Source organism: Rana temporaria, chromosome 2, assembly GCF_905171775.1.
Source record: "Rana temporaria chromosome 2, aRanTem1.1, whole genome shotgun sequence".
Taxonomy (NCBI): Eukaryota; Metazoa; Chordata; class Amphibia; order Anura; family Ranidae; genus Rana; species Rana temporaria.
This window is the reverse complement of record NC_053490.1, coordinates 123,834,778-123,853,538: the sequence shown is the minus strand read 5'-3', so window position 1 is coordinate 123,853,538 and position 18,761 is coordinate 123,834,778. Positions and strand designations below refer to the sequence as shown.

The following is an 18,761-nucleotide window of genomic DNA, read 5'->3' as shown; positions in this document are numbered from 1 at the left end:
CCCGCCACAGATGATTCGCCTAATACAGGTGACATCTTCCTGGTGGGCAATGGCCTGCACACGTGGATTCAGATCCTAATCCCAACATGCCCGAGCTCATCACTGCCTCCTAGCTGAGCTCTCTGCTCATAGAACTCAGATGATGTTGTTAATTCATTGTCCAAAGAGGAGCCTGTAGACAGACCAGGGACATGATAAAGCTCAATTGCTGCACCAGGAAGATGAATTGCTTATTTCGGGAACTATTTGCATGACAAGTCCGGCTGTGAAGAGTGCAAAAATAAGTAAAATCCAGCTTGGCTATACAGAACTAAAGACTTATACCGCGTACACGCGACCGTTTATCATGTCATGGAAAAAAACAATGTTTTTCTCAACGTGATTCCTCTCAAGCCTGCCTTGCATACACACGATCATGATAAAAAATGCTCGAGCAAAGCGCGGTGACGACAACACGTACAACGGCACTATAAAGGGGAAGTTCCATTCGAATTGCGCCACCCTTTGGGCTGAATATGCAAATTTCCCTTCTCATAACTTGCTTCTGAGCATGTGCGTTTTTCCCCGTCGTTAATGCCTACACACGACCGTTTTTCGCGGAAAATGACAATGAGAAAAAATAGAGCAGGTTCTAAATTTTTAATGGCCTTTTTTCTCGTAGAGAAAAAAGGCTCTGGGGCCTACATACGATCGTTTTTAACGACCAATTTAAAAAAAAATATTTTTCTCGTCATGTAAAACGGTCGTATGTACGCGGCATTAGGCAGTTAAACCAGTAAACATATACAGTATGTATTTTACTAATGTATCCGGATGTGTGGCTGGAGTTTGGCGCTGATGCAGCAGCAAAGTTGGCTCTGCCTGGCATGGAAGAGTTATATGGCATCCCCGTGGACACTTTACGCTTGAAATAAGTGATACAACATATAGAAAATACTGCCCGCAGTGGCTAACGATAGAGCTGAACAACATAAGAAATGAGACTTGTGGTTTTCAAACAGGAAGGAAGAGACAAGCGCAATACCACCACTACAAGATGAACACTCAATGCAACACACTTGCACACGACTTACATCATCTGATGTCTGAAATCATCTAATACAATCATTTTCAACTGATCCTGATTTTCAAGAGCTATTTACAGAATATGTCCTTTTTTTTGGTTTTCAGCTTCGTTAGTATTGTTCGCCGGCAATTAAAATGCCTCTGTGTATGGTACCAACTTTAACCCAATCATTTTCTTGGGCTCTGAATGTGTCCCCACACCCCACCCCTTCTCTAAACTTGCTTTTAAAGCGTTGCCTATGGAGATTTTTGGGTACCATGTTTATTATTTTGCGATTTCTTGGACATATGCAATTTAAAGTCATGATTGGTGTCTATTTACTTGACTTTTAGATTTTATAAAACAGCTGAGTATAACATTGTGTTTGCTTGAACTAAAATTCATTCTAGTGAGGGAGGAGTCTTGGAATGGTCCGGTCAGTATGGAGGAGTAGCTAGAAGGGAGTCCTCGCTCTCCAACCCCGCTCTGAACTCGGAGATGTGCAGGAGCCGGACCCTCTCCCTCTCCCTGTAGGAGCGCCCTTCCTCCCTCCCGCGGCTGGGAGATGTAGTCTCCGAGTCAAATTTTCGCCCCCCTCCTCGCCCCCCTCTTCTCGGTCAGGCTGATCCACAAACACCCGCAATACGTTTGTAGCCTCGCGGCCCCCTTACCTGAACGGCAGCGGTGACAGGTGGTATCGCGAGAGCGAGACTTGGCGACGCCTCGACGTACAGAGCGAGGGGAGATGGCAGTGAGGTGAGCGAGGTCCGGAGCTCCTCGTAACAGCAGAAAGTTTTTCTATTGTTTTTTTTTTGCGCTCCTGTCCCCCTCTCTGTGCAGACTTTGCGGGCGTCTGTGTTGGAGGTCGTGAGCTGGCCAGTATCAAGCCGGGTATTATAACACAGGCACTTGCAGTGATAGAAGAGGAGACACAGCATCAAGCAGCACAACGTACAACGCCGCCCTGCAGCTTAAGCAACCCTCCTCATCAAGCTAAAAAATATTAGGTCCGTACCCGACCCCACTGATCACAGCAACAGGAGGGTAAGATAAGGGTAAGACCAGAAATATACTGCAGCAGTCCCGGTTTGGTATTCCTTTCATTAGAAAACGATCAGGATCAGCAGAATCGTGAGTATATTACATTCATCAGAGTGGTGAGTACAACGAATAATGCTTTACCATGAACTAAGAACTATGAATTAAGAACTCAGAACCAATATACATATATTTATATATATCAATGGGACACTTGCACTGGATGAGTAAACAGGACTGATACAAAGTTAATGCTATTTCCTGAGCCTGTAATTATAGTGCTTTTCAGTGGCTTCTCCCTTGTTACCTCTCCCTTCCCCAGTTAATAAAGCAAATATGATACAGTGAGAACTTGCTATACGGAACACTCCTGGATCCCCTTGGGAGGACAGCAATATAAAATAGTGCACATTGTAGTCGATTTCTTACAGCAAACATATGAATCGGCCGTGAACGGGACTAAAAGTGGTAATCTTTCTGGGAAAATATAACATACAGAGCAAACCCATCATATAGCATACACTACAACTTGCTTTAATTATCCTCTATGCATCGGTAAGAAGAGAAACGCCATAATAAATTTAATCGGTGTAGGAGAAACATCAAAAGGGATTGTACGATGTATAAAACTGTTTAAAACAAAAATTAAAGAGATATTGGACATAAATACTAAAGAAAGCTATAGACAGACAGGTGGCGTACAGACAGCACACGCCCCTGTAAGTATTTTACCCGCGTGTCGGAAGTGAACAGATTTAAGACAAGGAAAATCCTCGGTCACGTATTGGCATAAAAGCAGTTTAATACACCCATATAAGTGAGCTGTTTGTGAGCTGCTCATTAGAGCAAAAAAAAAGGGGCGTAATCGTTTTGGATGGCGACGCCCAGAATTTCCTTCTAGGCCCTGTAGTCATATATAAAAGAGAGAAAAAACAAGAAAAAAGAACATAAATGACACCACGGCCTCCATAGGTCAAAAAGTGATTTTTTACAAAGGTTTAATAATTGGTAATAGCCTCACCTCGGGGACTATAAGAAATACAGGTAAAATAAGCAGGCATTCCGTAAGTCTAAGAGGGGTGCAGGATGACCACAAGGGGAAAGGTAGCAAGGGGAGGGGCAATTCCAAAGGCCCCCCGGTTAAGCCAAAGCCCAGGCCCGATGTGCAAATTTGTGACGCACGCGATAAACGGAGACCCCCAGCACCTAGAAAAATCATTAACTGGTAGAGGGGGACAAGCAGAAAAGGATAAGAAAAAGGATAAGAAAAAAGGAGCTACCAATATATTGGCTGACTTAGAAACACTCTCAGAGTCACTTTCAGAGATCAGAACAGACCAAGACACAGAAATAGACCCTGAACAGGGAAATAAGGAAGAAACGCAGGATATGACACTTTTGCCAACAAAAAAGGAAATGGAAGGAATGTTCGCTGCCTTAGAACGTTCACTCAAATCGCAAATGGAAAAAATGGAGAGAAACATGGGGCATATACTGGAAAGAGTGGAAGAAGTGGAGAAAAAAGTTGACCACAATGTAATCTCAGTTAAAAAATTAGAAGATGAAATAAAATCATTAAAACTGAATCAACGAGAACAGGCGTACAAACTAGAAGATCAGGAAAACAGAGATAGAAGAAAGAACATTAGGATACGCGGAGTTCCAGACACAACACAGGCTGAGGACCTTCCAGAGATAATAAGGAAAATATGTAACCCAATATTAGAGAGAGAAACAACCTCCCCCCTAAGAATAGAACGAGCGCATAGGATAAGACGTTCGAGAGAGAGGTCGCAGGAATACCCAAGGGACATTATAGTTCGATTCGAAAGTTGGGAAGAGAAAAACCAACTATGGAGAAAACTGAGAGGGAAATCGCCGTTAGAATATGATCAACATAATATTCAATTCTTTCAAGATCTGTCACAAGAGACGTTAAAACGAAGAAGAAGTTTAAAACCATTGCTAGGTGTTCTACAGGAGCATGATATTCAGTATAACTGGGGATTTCCAGCGTGCCTAATAGGCAGGAAAAATGGTGCTTCGGCAAGACTGAGGTTTATAGAGGAAACACCAGAATTTTGTCATAGCTTAGGCATTCCAATACCCAAAAACTAATAGTGTTTACCGGCCAGGGAGGGGGGGAGTGGTGGGGGGGGGGGCTGTGGGCGGGAGGGAGAGGGGAAGGGTCAATTTAGTAAGCTATCGGAGTGGGACCGGGGAGAGGGGAGACCCAGTGAGTGCTTCTTCACCAGTTCCCCAGTAGTGGGGGATAGGAGACCGGGCTAAAATAGAACTCCACCTCAGCCTGAGGAGCAAAAGAGCGCCAGGAGCGCCAAATAGAAAAAGCTCCAAATGACCAGAAGGTCAGGGATCGACTGGGGGGAGGGGGGGGGGGAGGGGAGGAGAAAGCCCCAAATGAAGAACAAGGGGGCAAGGTACGAGGGGAGGGGGGGGAGGGAGAAGGGAGGGGGAGGAGGAGTTTGGATGGGAAGGGGGGGGGAGGATTAGGAAGGGGGGGGAAAGGGACTCAGATCTGTGTGTCATGCAGCAGGAAAGAACATATATACCCGAGGAAGAGGGAAAGAAAAAAAAAAAAATATATGACAAACATAAATTTCTTAACATACAATGTAAGAGGTCTCAGTTGCCCTGAAAAGAGGCATATGGTATTAAGAGAAGTTGAAAGATACTCCGCTGAAATAGTTTTTCTACAAGAGACACACATAACGTTGGATTCTAATGTTAGATTGTACTCTCGGGCAGTTCCCATTTGGTATTATGGGGACTCCCCAAAGAAGAGAGCTAAGGGGGTCGCCATAGGAATAGGGAAAAATATCTCTTTTATAGTAGAAGATAGGAAGGTAGACCCGGACGGTCGTTATCTGTTCCTAAAAGGAGCACTCCAAGGAAAAAAATATACTTTAGCAAATATATACTGCCCAAATAGCCAACCACATAAATATCTGAGGGGGATTTTGAATGCTTTAATGGACTTTAAATCAGGACATGTAATACTAGCAGGAGATTTCAACCTCTCAATGGACTATCAATTGGATAGTACGTCCGGGGCTCAGAGGCGAAATATTAAACAGCTTAGAATATTAAGAAAAAAAATGAATAGCTACTGTTTAATAGATCCTTGGAGGATTACAAATCCAAATAAAAGGGACTACACCTACTATTCTTCCGTGCATGGAACATACTCAAGACTGGACTATATAATGGTAGACCACGAGTTACTGGAAGATGTAGTTAAAACTTCAATAGGGGTAACTACAATCTCAGATCATGCTCCCGTAACGGTGAAAATTAGATTTAAAGAAATAGAGCAAAGAAAAGGATCATGGAACTTAAATGAAGAACTTATAGAGGATATAGAGGTAAACAACACAGTGAGAACGGATTTGGATCAATATTTCACCCTTAATAATACACCTGAAGTAAGGGTAGCTACTGTATGGGAGGCCCATAAGGCATACATCAGAGGGAAACTAATCTCAATAGGAGCAGGGAAAAAAAAGATAAGAAAATTAAATATGAAAAAATTAACAACTGAGCTATCTGAACTGGAGCAAATGCATAAAGAGCGAGGAGAAAATGAAATATACCAAGAAATTGTTATAAAGAGGACCCAGCTTAGAGAACTGATGAATGTTGAAACAAGAGACATATTTAAAAATGTTAGAAAGGAGAGGTATAAATGGGGGAATAAACCAGGGAAACATTTAGCTAGAATATCTAGGGAAAAAAAAATAAAAAATTACATAGAAAAAATAAAAAACCAAGACGGCCTTATGAAATATAAGACGTCTGAAATCGCGGAATCCTTTCGGACTTTTTATAGCTCATTATATTCAATAAGAACCAAGGAAACCCAAGAGCAAGAAAATATGAGAAAAAGGAAAATCAGGGAATACTTAGAAGAAGTGAAATTACCTAAAATTTCCCAAAACGACATTGAATCTTTAGAGGCCCCAATAACTCAAGATGAGGTATACAGAGCCTTCCGGGAAACACCGTGCGGTAAGAGCCCAGGCCCCGATGGCCTGCCGATTAAATATTACAAAACATTTAAAGAACTCTTGGTCCCAGAGATGTGTAACTATTTTAACAAAATAGGAGAGGAAGAGGAAATAAGAAAAGAATCTCTATTGGCAAATATTTCTATTATCCCTAAAATGGGAAAAGATGGAACGTTGTGCTCCAGCTATCGACCAATAGCATTGTTAAACGCAGACCTGAAAGTATACGCGAAAATATTAGCAACTAGGATAAAAAGTTTAATGCCGCAATTAATAAACCCAGACCAGGCGGGCTTTGTAGCAGGCAGAGAAGGAAGAGATAACAGTATAAGGACTCTCTTACTGTTACAACAAGATCCAAAAAAGAAACCCCCAGTCGTACTCATGTCCTTAGACGCCGAAAAAGCATTTGACCGAGTCGACTGGGGGTTTATGATGGAAACTTTACAAAATATAGGCTTGGGACCAAGGTTCATGAAATGGGTAAAGAACTTGTACAGCCACCCGACGGCAAGGGTGAAGGTCAATGGGAGTGTGTCGTCTGTGTTCAACATGGAAAACGGAACCAGACAGGGGTGCCCGCTCTCGCCTCTCCTATATGTAATAGCTTTGGAACCGTTGTTAGCAAAAATCCGGGGAAACCCGGGGATAGGAGGGGTGAGAGTGGGAGATGAAGAACACAAGGTGGCGGCGTATGCAGACGACATACTCCTATATCTGACCAAACCTAGAGTCTCTCTCCCTAACGTTATAAAGGAAATAAAAAGATACAGTGAACTTTCAAACTTTAAAATAAACCCGATAAAAACAGTAATTTTGAATCTGGGGATAGAAAAAAAAGAAGCAGAAGAACTACAGAAAGAGTTTCCATTTACATGGGAAAAAGAAGCTATAACGTACTTGGGTATAAAAATTACACCTACAGTTGAAAAACTCTACTCGGCCAATTTTGTCCCCCTAATCAACGACATTAACCAAGACTTGAAAAATCTGGCAAAAAAACATATTTCCTGGATAGGTAAGATTAACGCGTTTAAAATGATGATATTACCGAAGATAACATACAAACTTCAAATGCTCCCAATAAAAATACCGCAAAGCTTCTTTAAAGTAATTAAAACAGTAATTTTGAAATATATATGGGCAGGTAAAAAGGCTAGATTAAGCTACTCATTGCTGAGCATGAAAAAAAAAGGAGGGGGGTTGGGGCTCCCCGATATAAAAAGATATTATTTTGCTGTAAACTTAGCCAGGCTGGTAGAATGGACAAACGCACACACAAAAAAAAAATGGGTACGTATGGAAGAAATATTAAGTAGGACACAATTAAATAGAAATGTATGGATACCACCGAAAATGAGGGAATTGAGCACGAACACACATAACATAACTAGGAACGTATTTAGAATATGGGACACAATATTTAGACGGGAAAAATGGGAGTATAACTCCCCATTAATCCCACTAGCAGGCACAAATTTTTTTCCACCAGGCAATGGAACACGTTTTGGAAAGCACCTAGGGGAGGAAAAATTAAAAGATATTGTAACACAGGGAAAAATTAAATTAAGACAAGAGATAAAAATAGGGGAAGGGGAACAAAGCATAAGTGAATGGGAGTATCTGCAGTTAAAACACTTTGTGAATACACTACCACAACCAATTAGGGAAGATAAGACACTATACCCAATAGAAAAAATATGCAGCACGGATGAGCCCCTGACACACGGTATATCAAAGGCATATGGGATATTAACAGAACTTGAGACTCAGGAAGCACTGCCCTTTTTAGAAAAATGGGAAAACGATATCGGTAAAAAAATTGATAAAACACAAATGATAGGTGCAGTATATAATCATGCCGCGGACATTACCACCATAGAAGCAAATTACAAATTAATGGTGCGATGGCACCTGACCCCATCAAGAATGAGTAAGATTCACCCAAGAAATTCAGAGCTATGCTGGAGAAACTGTAAACAAAAAGGAACAACTCTACATATATGGTGGGACTGCCCGAGAGTGCAGGAATATTGGAAAGAAATTTTGAAATATATTTCAGAAATAACAGGGGAGACGATTCTATGCAGCCCGCTGCCCTGTTTGTTTCACGGAACTGAAAAAACAAAAAAACAATATGGAATAACTCTGATACCAGTTTTGTTAAATGCAGCTAAGGCTCTGATCCCAAAAAATTGGCTACACCCAAAGAGGCCATCAATTAAAGAGTGGATAGAAAGGGTGGAATACATAGAAGAGATGGAGTATCTTGCCAGCAGAGAGACAGGAGAAGAGGACAAATACAGGGTGGTTTGGGAAAAATGGAAAGTGTTCAAATCCTCAGAAAAGTTTGTCCAGGGAAAGACAGAAGCAGATAGTTGAGAAACCATAAAGAAGATTGAATGACACACAGATCCGGGAGGGGGGGGGGAAAGGGGGGAAAAAAAAAAAAAAAAAAGGGGGGGAATTAAATTAGGGTATACTAGTAAGGAATATAGTCAGATTTGTTAAGCGGGAAAAGATCAATTAATAGCTTAAAAATGTCAAATCTGTAATGCTTAAAAAAAAAAAAAAAAAAAAAAGAACTTAAACACACGAAAAGGAAAAAACCCACGAATGATGCGAAGCCGCAAGAGAGACGCTAAGGGCGGGCGAACCGTGAGCTAGCCTCTCGGCCATATGTGAGCAGAGTCTGACGTGAAAAAAAAAAAAAAAAAAAAATTCATTCTAGTGTATTATTTCCCAAAAATATGTGTTTAACAAATAGCTGCGCAAATATAAATATAAAAATTTAAACCACCACCTTTTTATTCTCCAGGATCTCTGCTTTTAAGAAATGTTTTTTAGACCCCTTTCACACTGGGGCGTTTTTCAGGTGCTTTTGCGTTAAAAAACACGCCGGTAAAGCGCCTGAAAGAAGCTGCATCTCCAACCCCAATGTGAAAACATGAGTGCTTTCACACTAAAGCGGCTGAAAAATGCCCAGTGTGAAAGGGGCCTTAGCATTAAAAATAGCGCCTGTAAAGCGACTGAAAGAAGCTACATCTGCAATCTCAATGTGAAAGCCTGAGTGCTTTCACACTGAGGCGCTGCACTGGCAGGGCGTCAAAAAAAGTCTTGCAAGCAGCTTCTTTGCAGCGCTTTAGGAGCGTTGAATACACCCCACCTAAAGCCCCCTTGCCATTGAGGGAGCTTTTTTTTAACGCCAAAGCACCTGAAAAACGCCCAGTGTGAAAGGGGTCTTAGTGGCGCTTTACCAGCATTTTTCAGGTGCTGGCAGTGTGAAAGGGCTCTGAAAGCACTCGGGCTTTCACATTGGGATTGCAGATAAGGCTTTTTTCAGGCGCTTTACTGACAGGGGGACATTTTTTGGTATTCAACACTGCGCTATTTAACTGCCAATTGGTCAGCAAGCTCTGAACTCAAATTCAATTTATATAATAGTTTTCATCGAACCAAACCGATCGTGTGTGGGCCCCATCGGTTATTTATCCATAGGTTAAAAAAAAGCAATCTTGTTTTACATTTAACCAAAGGATACCTAACCGTTAGAAAAAAACGATAGTTTGTAGGCACGACCATCGGTTAAAAATCCAGGCATGCTCAGAATCAAGTCGACGCATGCTTGGAAGCATTGAACTTCGTTTTTTTCAGCACGTCGTTGTGTTTTACGTCACCGCGTTCTGACACGATCGTTTTTTTCACCTATGGTGTGTAGGCATGACCAGGGCTGGCCTTCGGTGTTCAGGCGCCCTGTGCGAGCTAATCCTGTGGCGCCCCCCCATCTTTACCCTTCGCCCCCTGGTCACCTAAACATACACAAAGAGGAAAAAAATATTTATAACAAATAATAATTGTATTTTACTTCTTTTTTTTATTATTATTATTATTTTAAGTCCCTTATATCCTCCTCCCCTTCTGTGTGTAGGCTGGCTATAAAAAGTAAATATTTTTTTTTTTTCTTTTTATCTGAAAAAGTAGATACATGCAGGGCCAGGGGCTCAGTGTGACTTACCTTTTGGTGGACGGTGCGGTTTTGCATTTAAAAATTACGCTGCCTGGCGCTTAGCCACCACTGCGCATGCGCCCTCTGCCCGAGAATATCCGGGCGTTTTTGGGCTTTCCCGAGCAGCGGCGGCTCATGCGCAGTGTGCCTGTCGGGGTCGGCAGCAGCCATTTTTTTTCAGGTGCCACAGACGATGCGTTGCTCTTCACCCTGTCCCAGGGCAGGGGGACCTGGCAGCGCCTGCTGCTGTGATTCATAGGAGTCGGACTCCTGTGATGATCATGTGAGTAACTGACTGCTACTCACATTCTGCGAGCTGTGATGGCCGTACGGCGCCCCTTTTGCCCATGGCGCCCTGTGCGGCCGCACAGCTCGCACACCCCAAAGGCCGGCCCTGGGCACGACTGACCATCAGTCAGCTTCATCGGTTAACCGATGAAAACAGTCCATCAGAACGTTTTCATCGGATGGACCGATCGTGTGTACAGGGCTTTACTGTTGACATGCTATGATTGGCTACAGCCAATCACATGGTACAGGGTGCTTTTATTGGCCCAGGTACTATGTGATAGCTGTGGGCCAAGCACAGCATCACAATACAGTCATGAATGGAAGCCATTCATGACTATTTTGCTGACATTGTAATCATGTGATTGCTATGACCAATTATAGCGATCACATGATACCCCAGCCACTCACAGCAGCCAGGTACAGAACGACATGATCTCTGTGTCCACCAGACAGAGTGGTCATGGGATCATGCCACTGCACACCCCAAGGGTGTATCAGTATGTCACCTAGCCTGGCTGTGACGCCCATCCACAGTAAAAGGACTTTGGGTGGGTGGCAAGCATCTAAAGTCCACTAATGAATTCAGGTGTGTATAACAAAAATCTGAGCTGCAGTGCTGAGAAACAGCCAGTAAGGCAACCCATAAAATATAAAATGTTCTTTCCTACAACCTGTGCAGGAAAATCACTGTCACTCAATTCCCCCATCAGCACAGTAAGTGGTGGAATCCCTACCACAGTACTATTGTGTTCTGCCAGCGTAGAGCCTTCCCAGGCCACAGAAAAATGATTACTGCCAGCGGCCATAACCGTCAGCAGTAATATTTTGCAACATATCAGACAGGCTGGTTGTACTGAATTCAATCGATGGGTTGACTTCAGTATAACTAATCTGCCCATACATGGATCAAATCACTGCTGAACCTGCCGAGATTCGATACATTTATGGCAGGCTTAAATGGCAAAATATCATGTCTGATTGTCACAATTTATAGTCTGAATACAACATATGACCAAAACCTTTCTGCCAACATCCATCTAAGAAGGAACAATCCCCACATCTGGTTCAGTTTATATAGCAACAAAAAAGTACATTTTTAAAGGTTGTTTTGTAAGGTGATTATAGGCTTTAGCTCAGATTACATCATATCCCTAATAGCTTTATTTATAGTAATGGTGCGCATGCGGGCTTTATTTCAGATTATTTTCTTTCAAATGAAAAGATAAGATATAATAACAGCAGGAAGTAGAGTTTGGAAATACTGTGCACATTGCCACACTGACGGCTTATTGCAAATCATACCAGAATGTCAGGAATAAGAATAATTGATTCCCTTTTTTTTGCTGCATATATGCCACTGAATATCATTTAGAAAAAAACAAGCTATTGGGCCAGATTCAGGTAGATCCGTGTAACTTTGCCCGGGCGTAACGTATCCGATTTACGTTACGCCTCCGCAACTTAGACGGGCAAGTGCTGTATTCTCAAAGCACTTGCTCCGTAAGTTGCGGCGGCGTAGCGTAAATCGGCCGGCGTAAGCCTGCCTAATTTAAATTTGGATCAGGGGAGTGTGTTTTATGTAAATGTACTGTGGCCCGACGTGATTGACGTTTTTCCCGAACGGCGCATGCGCCTCCGTGGAATTTCCCAGCGTGCATTGCTCCAAAGTACGCCGCAAGGACGTCATTGGTTTCGACGTGAACGTAAATGATGTCCAGCCCCATTCACGGACGACTTACGCAAACGACGTAACTTTTTCAAATTTCGACGCGTGAACGACGGCCATACTACACTTTTTCTACGCCGCACTTACGCCACCATATAACAGGGGTAACTATACACCGGGAAAAGCCTAACATAAACGGCGTAACTGTACTGCGTCGGCCGGGCGTACGTTCGTGAATTCGCATATCTAGCTGATTTACATATTTTGACGCGTAAATCAGCATACATGCCCCTAGCGGCCAGCGTAAAATTGCAGTTACGATCCGACGGAGTAAGAGACTTACGCCTGTCGGATCTAATAGATATCTATGCTTAACTGATTCTAAGAATCAGGCGCATTGATACGATCCGCCGGACGCAGAGATACGACGGCGTATCTGGAGATACGCCGTCGTATCTCCTCTAAGAATCTGGCCCATTATTGATATATAATTGAAAACACTTTATGAGAGAGGTAGCAGTGCTAAAAAGTCCCAGATACACTGGGCTGGCAATGCAGTCAGTATTCTCTCCACTGTGAACTCGGAGCAGGTGGAGTAAGGATCCTGCACTAGGTCCTCCTAAGTATGTGGGTTGCTAAGCTCTTCATTTCATGAAATGTAAATATAATAGATTTTTTACTTTTTTCTTTACACAGTATTCATACTCACTGTGCATATTATAAAACTGTTTTGTTCAATCAACATCATCTGATGCCTTTGACTATCTCCTGAATGTAATTATGTCCACATAGGAACAATTTTGTTTGGTAACATCGAAAGTCATTACTGCTATGAATAGCTAGCGCTCATATTCATGATGCCCACATTTGATATATTCCTTCTATAGGCAAGACTTTCACATGGAATATGAAAATATGCACAAATAAACACACCCACTGCATGGGATTTCCCAAGATCATTCTTTCTAGTGCAGTCAGTACATATAACACCTCACCTCTGACTGAGATGTGGAGCCTGGATCTTCGCCATCTTCTGATGACTCCAAGTCGATGGGAGGGGTAACAGCCTGATTAAACAGAGAACACAATTACAAGCTGAACATTACAATGGTATAAAACAGTATTCAAAATTTCCACTGCTCGCATTAGGCGAGTAGAAATAAGCTAAGGGCGAGTATAAAGCTGCATCGGAGGGGGGGAGAGCAGGTTCCGCCGGCAGGTGTGTTTGAATGGGGGCTGATTCTCCTTATAGCCTCCGCCCCCTTTCATTCTCTTAGCAGGGCCTGGCATACGGCGGGAGTCGCAAAGAACTAGATGAGGTGGGGGCGGGGCAGAACAGGGAGGGGGTTGGGCAGGAGCAGCCAAAGTTTGCTTTTCCTAATAACAAGCTGGTGATTGGTTGTTTGGACTGCCTAGCAACCAATCACCAGCTTGTTAAATGGAAAAGGTAACTTTGGCAGCTCTCGCTCCCCTGTCAAGATAAACCTTCAGCAATTTCTATATTTGCCCTTTCTGTTAAGGCCACACCAAAGGTGAACTTGAAAGTGGAATTCATAGTTATTGGTTTGTTGCAGTGGTCTCCAAACTGCGGCCCAATGGCCAGATGCGGCTCTTTGCTAGCCTTTATCCAGCCCTTGGGGCATTATTCTTCCCAATAATATATGGCACTATTCCTTCCACTGGTGGTTGGGCATTGATTCTTCCCACTAATATCAATGAGGGGATATTATTCCACCTCCTACTGACCACCAACCCTGAGGCAATGTTTATTCTCACTAAAGCTGGGCCTGAGACATTTTTTTAGCCCCACTGGCCACAGTAAGTCCCCCCTAAAGTCTGAAGGACAGAAAACTGGCCCTTTGTTTGAAAAGTTGGGAGACCCCTGATTTATTGTATGTTAAAGGGAAGCCACTAAGTTTACCTCCGCTCAGTTGGCCATACATCAGCAGAATTTGGTTTGAAAAAAGGGTTTTCTAAAGGTTAGTGGGGATTAATTGACATTTGTTTTCAACCGTAGCTTCGAGAAAATTTGAAGGAGGATGGAACTTTTTTTCTTGAACTAATGAATTTCTAACAGTGAACGTGGTATTTGTTCAAGCCAAATAAAACCATGAAACAACCTGCATAGCCCTCTGTTAGAGTACCAATATGACAATGAAAAAAATCATAACAATTAGATTTCTAGCTAAAGGCTTCATGTACACTGGCAGCTCCTAAACTTGAGTTTAGTAGCTTTTGTCATTTTCTTTCCAAACCTCATAAATCCAACTCCATAAAAGCCTATAGCCCAGATTCACAAAAGAGATACGACGGCGCATCTCCAGATACGCCGTCGTATCTCTGCCTAGCACCGTCGTATCTATGCGACTGATTCATAGAATCAGTTACGCATAGATATTCAGTAGATCCGACAGGCGTAAGTCTCTTACGCCGTCGGATCTTAACTGCATTTTTTTTTTTGCCCGCTAGGTGGCGCTTCCGTCGATTTCCCCGTCGAGTATGCAAATTAGCTAGATACACGAATTCCCGAACGTACGCGCGGCCGACGCAGTAAAGTTACAACGTTTACATTAGGCTTTTCCCGGCGTAAAGTTGCCCCTGGGTCTATGAGGCGCAGCCAATGTTAAGTATGGCCGTTGTTCCCGCGTCGGAAATGTAAACAATTCCGTTGTTTGCGTAAGTCGTCCGTGAATGGGGCTGTACGTCATTTACGTCCACGTCAAAACCAATATGTCCTTGCGGCGTATTAGGAGCAATGCACACTGGGAGATTTCCACGGACGGCGCATGCGCCGTTCGTGAAAAACGTCAATCACGTCGGGTCACAGTTGATTAACATAAAAAACACCCCCCTTCCACATTTGAATTAGGCGTGCTTACGCCGGCCGATTTACGCTACACCGCCGCAACTTATGGAGCAAGTGCTTTGAGAATACAGCACTTGCCCATGTAAGTTGCAGCGGCTTAACGTAAATCAGATACGTTACGCCGCCACGAATATACGCCAGTCTACGAGAATCTGGCCCTATGTGTCCATTTACACACAGGTTTTTAGCAGAATTTAGGAGCTGTTGCGTTTAGATGAGGTTAAACATCCCTCTCTTGAATGTGGAAGAATCGTGTTTAGAATAGGAGCGTTTTGACCACCGACTGCGAGAAAACATAAAATGCGGCATGTTTTTGCAGAGTTTTGCGTTTTCCTGCGGTCAGTTAAGGCTAGTGTACATGTAGCCTAATGCTATTAGGCCCCTTTAACTTGGCATGGGCTCTGTTTAGATCAGCAGGGGATCTGTCTGCTGATCCCCTGCAGATCAGGGCAGAGCAGGTGGATGGAGCGTATACCCAGGACCCACAGAAAGCCCCAAAGGAATTTCATACATTTTATGGTAACCTACATTATATTATTAGAAATTTGCACTGACTCTGGCCACCCATCTAGAGTAATTTTTCAACACCCTAAGGGGTCCATCTCTCGACTTTAAAATGAATACAGCCTTCATTTCGATCAATCCCAAACTGGGTAAGGACCCGGAAGAGGTCGAGAACTGCTGACCGATCTTCCTGATTAATAACAACTATTGAAACCCTGGCAATAGCTATTCGGTCAGACCCTAACATCCAATGGGTGGTTTGTTGGAATTAAATCCACAAGTGCGGTCTTTTCGCAGATGATTTGCTCTTATTTATGACATCCCCTATTAATATCTCTGACTAATATTACTCAACTCTTGAATGACCTGGAACAATCTCAGGCCTTAAGATCAATGCCCACTGTGACAGAACCGCTTGGGCACCTTGCTTAGGTGCTTCCTTCTGCCAAACAGTGCCACCTGCCCTCCAAACTGTTCCAAGCAGACTGAAGGCTAATACCAGCACTTTTTACCCCAACCATCATACACAGACAAGATGTGAGATAAAATCCAAAGGAATGACTACTTATTGAAACTCAGACACATACTTTATACCCACAGGAGGATATTCACCTCCTGACCATATTACCCTAACAATACAAACTGTAAACAGGAATATAATTAACATAGCTAAACAACAGCCAGCATATACTATAAACGGTAAGTTAATTAAACAACTAGCCGTGATTAGTCGGGGGTGACCAGACCATCTGAAAACAAAGTACATTATGTATTATCATAAATATACACACAGAGCTGATCAGACAGACACAAACAATAGAACAATGGAACAGCACAACGAGGAGGCACATAATGGGGAAATTATACAATGGGATAAAGACACATAGCACAATATAGCAGGAGACCTCAAGAATCAGGTTTCTTTGAGCTGATGATATTAACATCTGCTCTGAGTATCACAATTTAAAGTATTCATTGCTGGTAATGGGGCATCTATGCCGTAAATATGGATCCCGGGCCTAGATTTCAAGAGTATGTGTGTTTTGGGAAGACATGGACTTGCATCAGCAACAATACTACTCCAAGGGTCCCTCAGGCACACCCACCCCCAAAGAGTAGTGCTCCCTTACAAGCCAGGGCCCAAAGTCAGTAGGCAAGAGGTTAGCCTGCAGTCTCCTCCAAAAGCCTCTGTCCCAGTTGAGTCTGTCACACCCACGAATTGGTGGGAATGAACATAAACATTCCCATGTCACAGGTGTCCCACTTGCAATCTGCTTTCCCATTTGTATGGAAAACTGGGCATTCATCTTGTGCCTTTGATTACTTCTTTATACCAAGTGCATTATCTACCCCTTTACAAAACATTTGAGGAGGACCTGCAAGGGTGGGCAGGTCATGACCTGTCCTGGATGAGCAACTTCCATTCTATCAAGATAGACTGTCGAAAAAGGTCTTATTTGCTCACAGATTGAGGGAAGGCCTTGGACCTCTGAACCTAATGCTTCCCCATTTACCAGGCCACCCAGGTGGCTCAGTTCTGTGGTTTATTCCTGCAAAGAAAAACAAGACTGGCTCGCTATGGAAAGACATGCAGCATACTCAGCCCTTCTGGATTTCATCAAATGGCAGCCTGAGAAACGATACCCGCCTATCTTGGCTCCTACTCTTTATAATTCTCTGGCTGCCTGGGTCAGGGTACAGAACAACACAAACCTTGTTTCATCTTTTGACCTGCTAGCTCACCTCTTTACGAAATCCCACCTTCCCACCTGGTCAGGACCCAGAAGCTTTTCGATGGCGGCTAAACAAAAGTCTTTATATAATAGGTCACTTTATGATGCCGAGGGGCCCATTTACTGGAAAACATTGTCGAGCAGAACTAAAAATGCCTCCATCAGAGACCTTTCAGTTTTACCAGATCTTAATTTTTTTTACGCTCCCTAAGACCCAAGGTTACTCAAGACTCTGAGGTAACTCTATATGAGAAGTGGTGTACCCAAGACGTAGATCAGAGAGGGGGATCTCTGATCCCTTATATGAGGGAGTAAACTTCCTTATATGAGGGAGTAGGATTTGGGTCTAACTTCTGAGAAGGAACCTTAACATTTGCATAACTGTTTTCAATTAACATACAAGGATATTCTGAATGTATATCAAATATACAAAATACAGCACTAAAAACAAACAATTAATACATAAATCAGTGCATAGATAATCCACTTCTCAAATGTACTGTATGTGCATGACAAAAAAGTCCACCGTAAAAAATACATTACATTTTCAGTTTAAAAATTTTAGACGACACTCCATTGAATCTTGTATACCTTAGGACATTTGTTGAATATTTTACATTCATTTTTTCACAGTGGATTTTCTCATACACATTCATTTAAGGAGTGAATTATGTTAGCACAGTTTTTTTTTAAAAAGTGAACTTCCGCTTTTTGGATCCCTCCCCCCTCCGGTGTCACATTTGACACCTTTCAGGGGGAGGGGGGTGCAGATACCTGTCTGAGACAGGTATTTGCACCACTTCCGGGTTCGGATCCCCGCAGGGAATCCAGCCTGGCACGTCATCCCCCCGCTGTCTTCTGGAAAACACTGTTCCCAGGAGAGAGCGGGGACCAGTGACAGCGTGCCGCGATCCACGCGCATGCGCAGTAGGGAATCGGGCAGTGAAGCCGCAAGGCTTCACTTCCTGATTCCCTCATCGAGGATGGCGGCGGAAGCCGCCGAGGACCGAGCGATTGCTCAGCCTCGGCTGCTGACATCGTGGGCGCGCTGGACAGGTAAGTGTCCATTTTTTAAGAGTCAGCAGCTGCTGTATTTGGCCGAACCTCCGCTTTAATTAATTATTTGTTTTCAGCACTGTATTTTATATTCACTTTGTGGACTGTTTATATCCACACAAAGGGAGGTTATTGATTATTTTTGTTTATAGCACAACAAAATTGTAGTTGCATTTATGGTATGCTCTATATCTTTTCTCTGTAATAAAGTTTCCTGTTAACTGTCTGCAGCTAAGCAGCAAAGCCCATATGGATTGTACATCGTCTGTTCTGTAAAGCGCTATACAAAATCTCTAACAGCTTATGGGCCCAGGAATCGCCCAGACACCCAGAGAAAAGCTGAGAACCCAGTCATAGCCCAGTCATAGCCAGCTACAGCAGATAGGTGCAAGATAAAGCAACAGCAAGAAGACTGCAAAAAAATAAAATAAAATGGGCAGTATCACAGCTGCAACAGAGCTTTCATTTACAAATCTGACAAATCAGAATTACGAGTCTTGGAATTTTAAGGTGAAAATGCTGTTAATAAGT

General features: G+C 43.0%; 1 protein-coding gene across 3 annotated transcripts in view; it reads right to left on the bottom strand.

Moving 5' to 3' along the window:
* Window positions 1–18,761, bottom strand: part of ARHGAP9 (Rho GTPase activating protein 9) — a 203,521-nt gene that overhangs the window by 127,222 nt on the left and 57,538 nt on the right. For all 3 annotated transcript variants that reach the window (XM_040340918.1, XM_040340919.1, XM_040340920.1), the window contains one exon: window positions 13,067–13,138. In XM_040340918.1, the coding sequence (XP_040196852.1) occupies window positions 13,067–13,138 (72 nt within the window). The remainder of the gene's footprint in view (window positions 1–13,066; window positions 13,139–18,761) is intronic.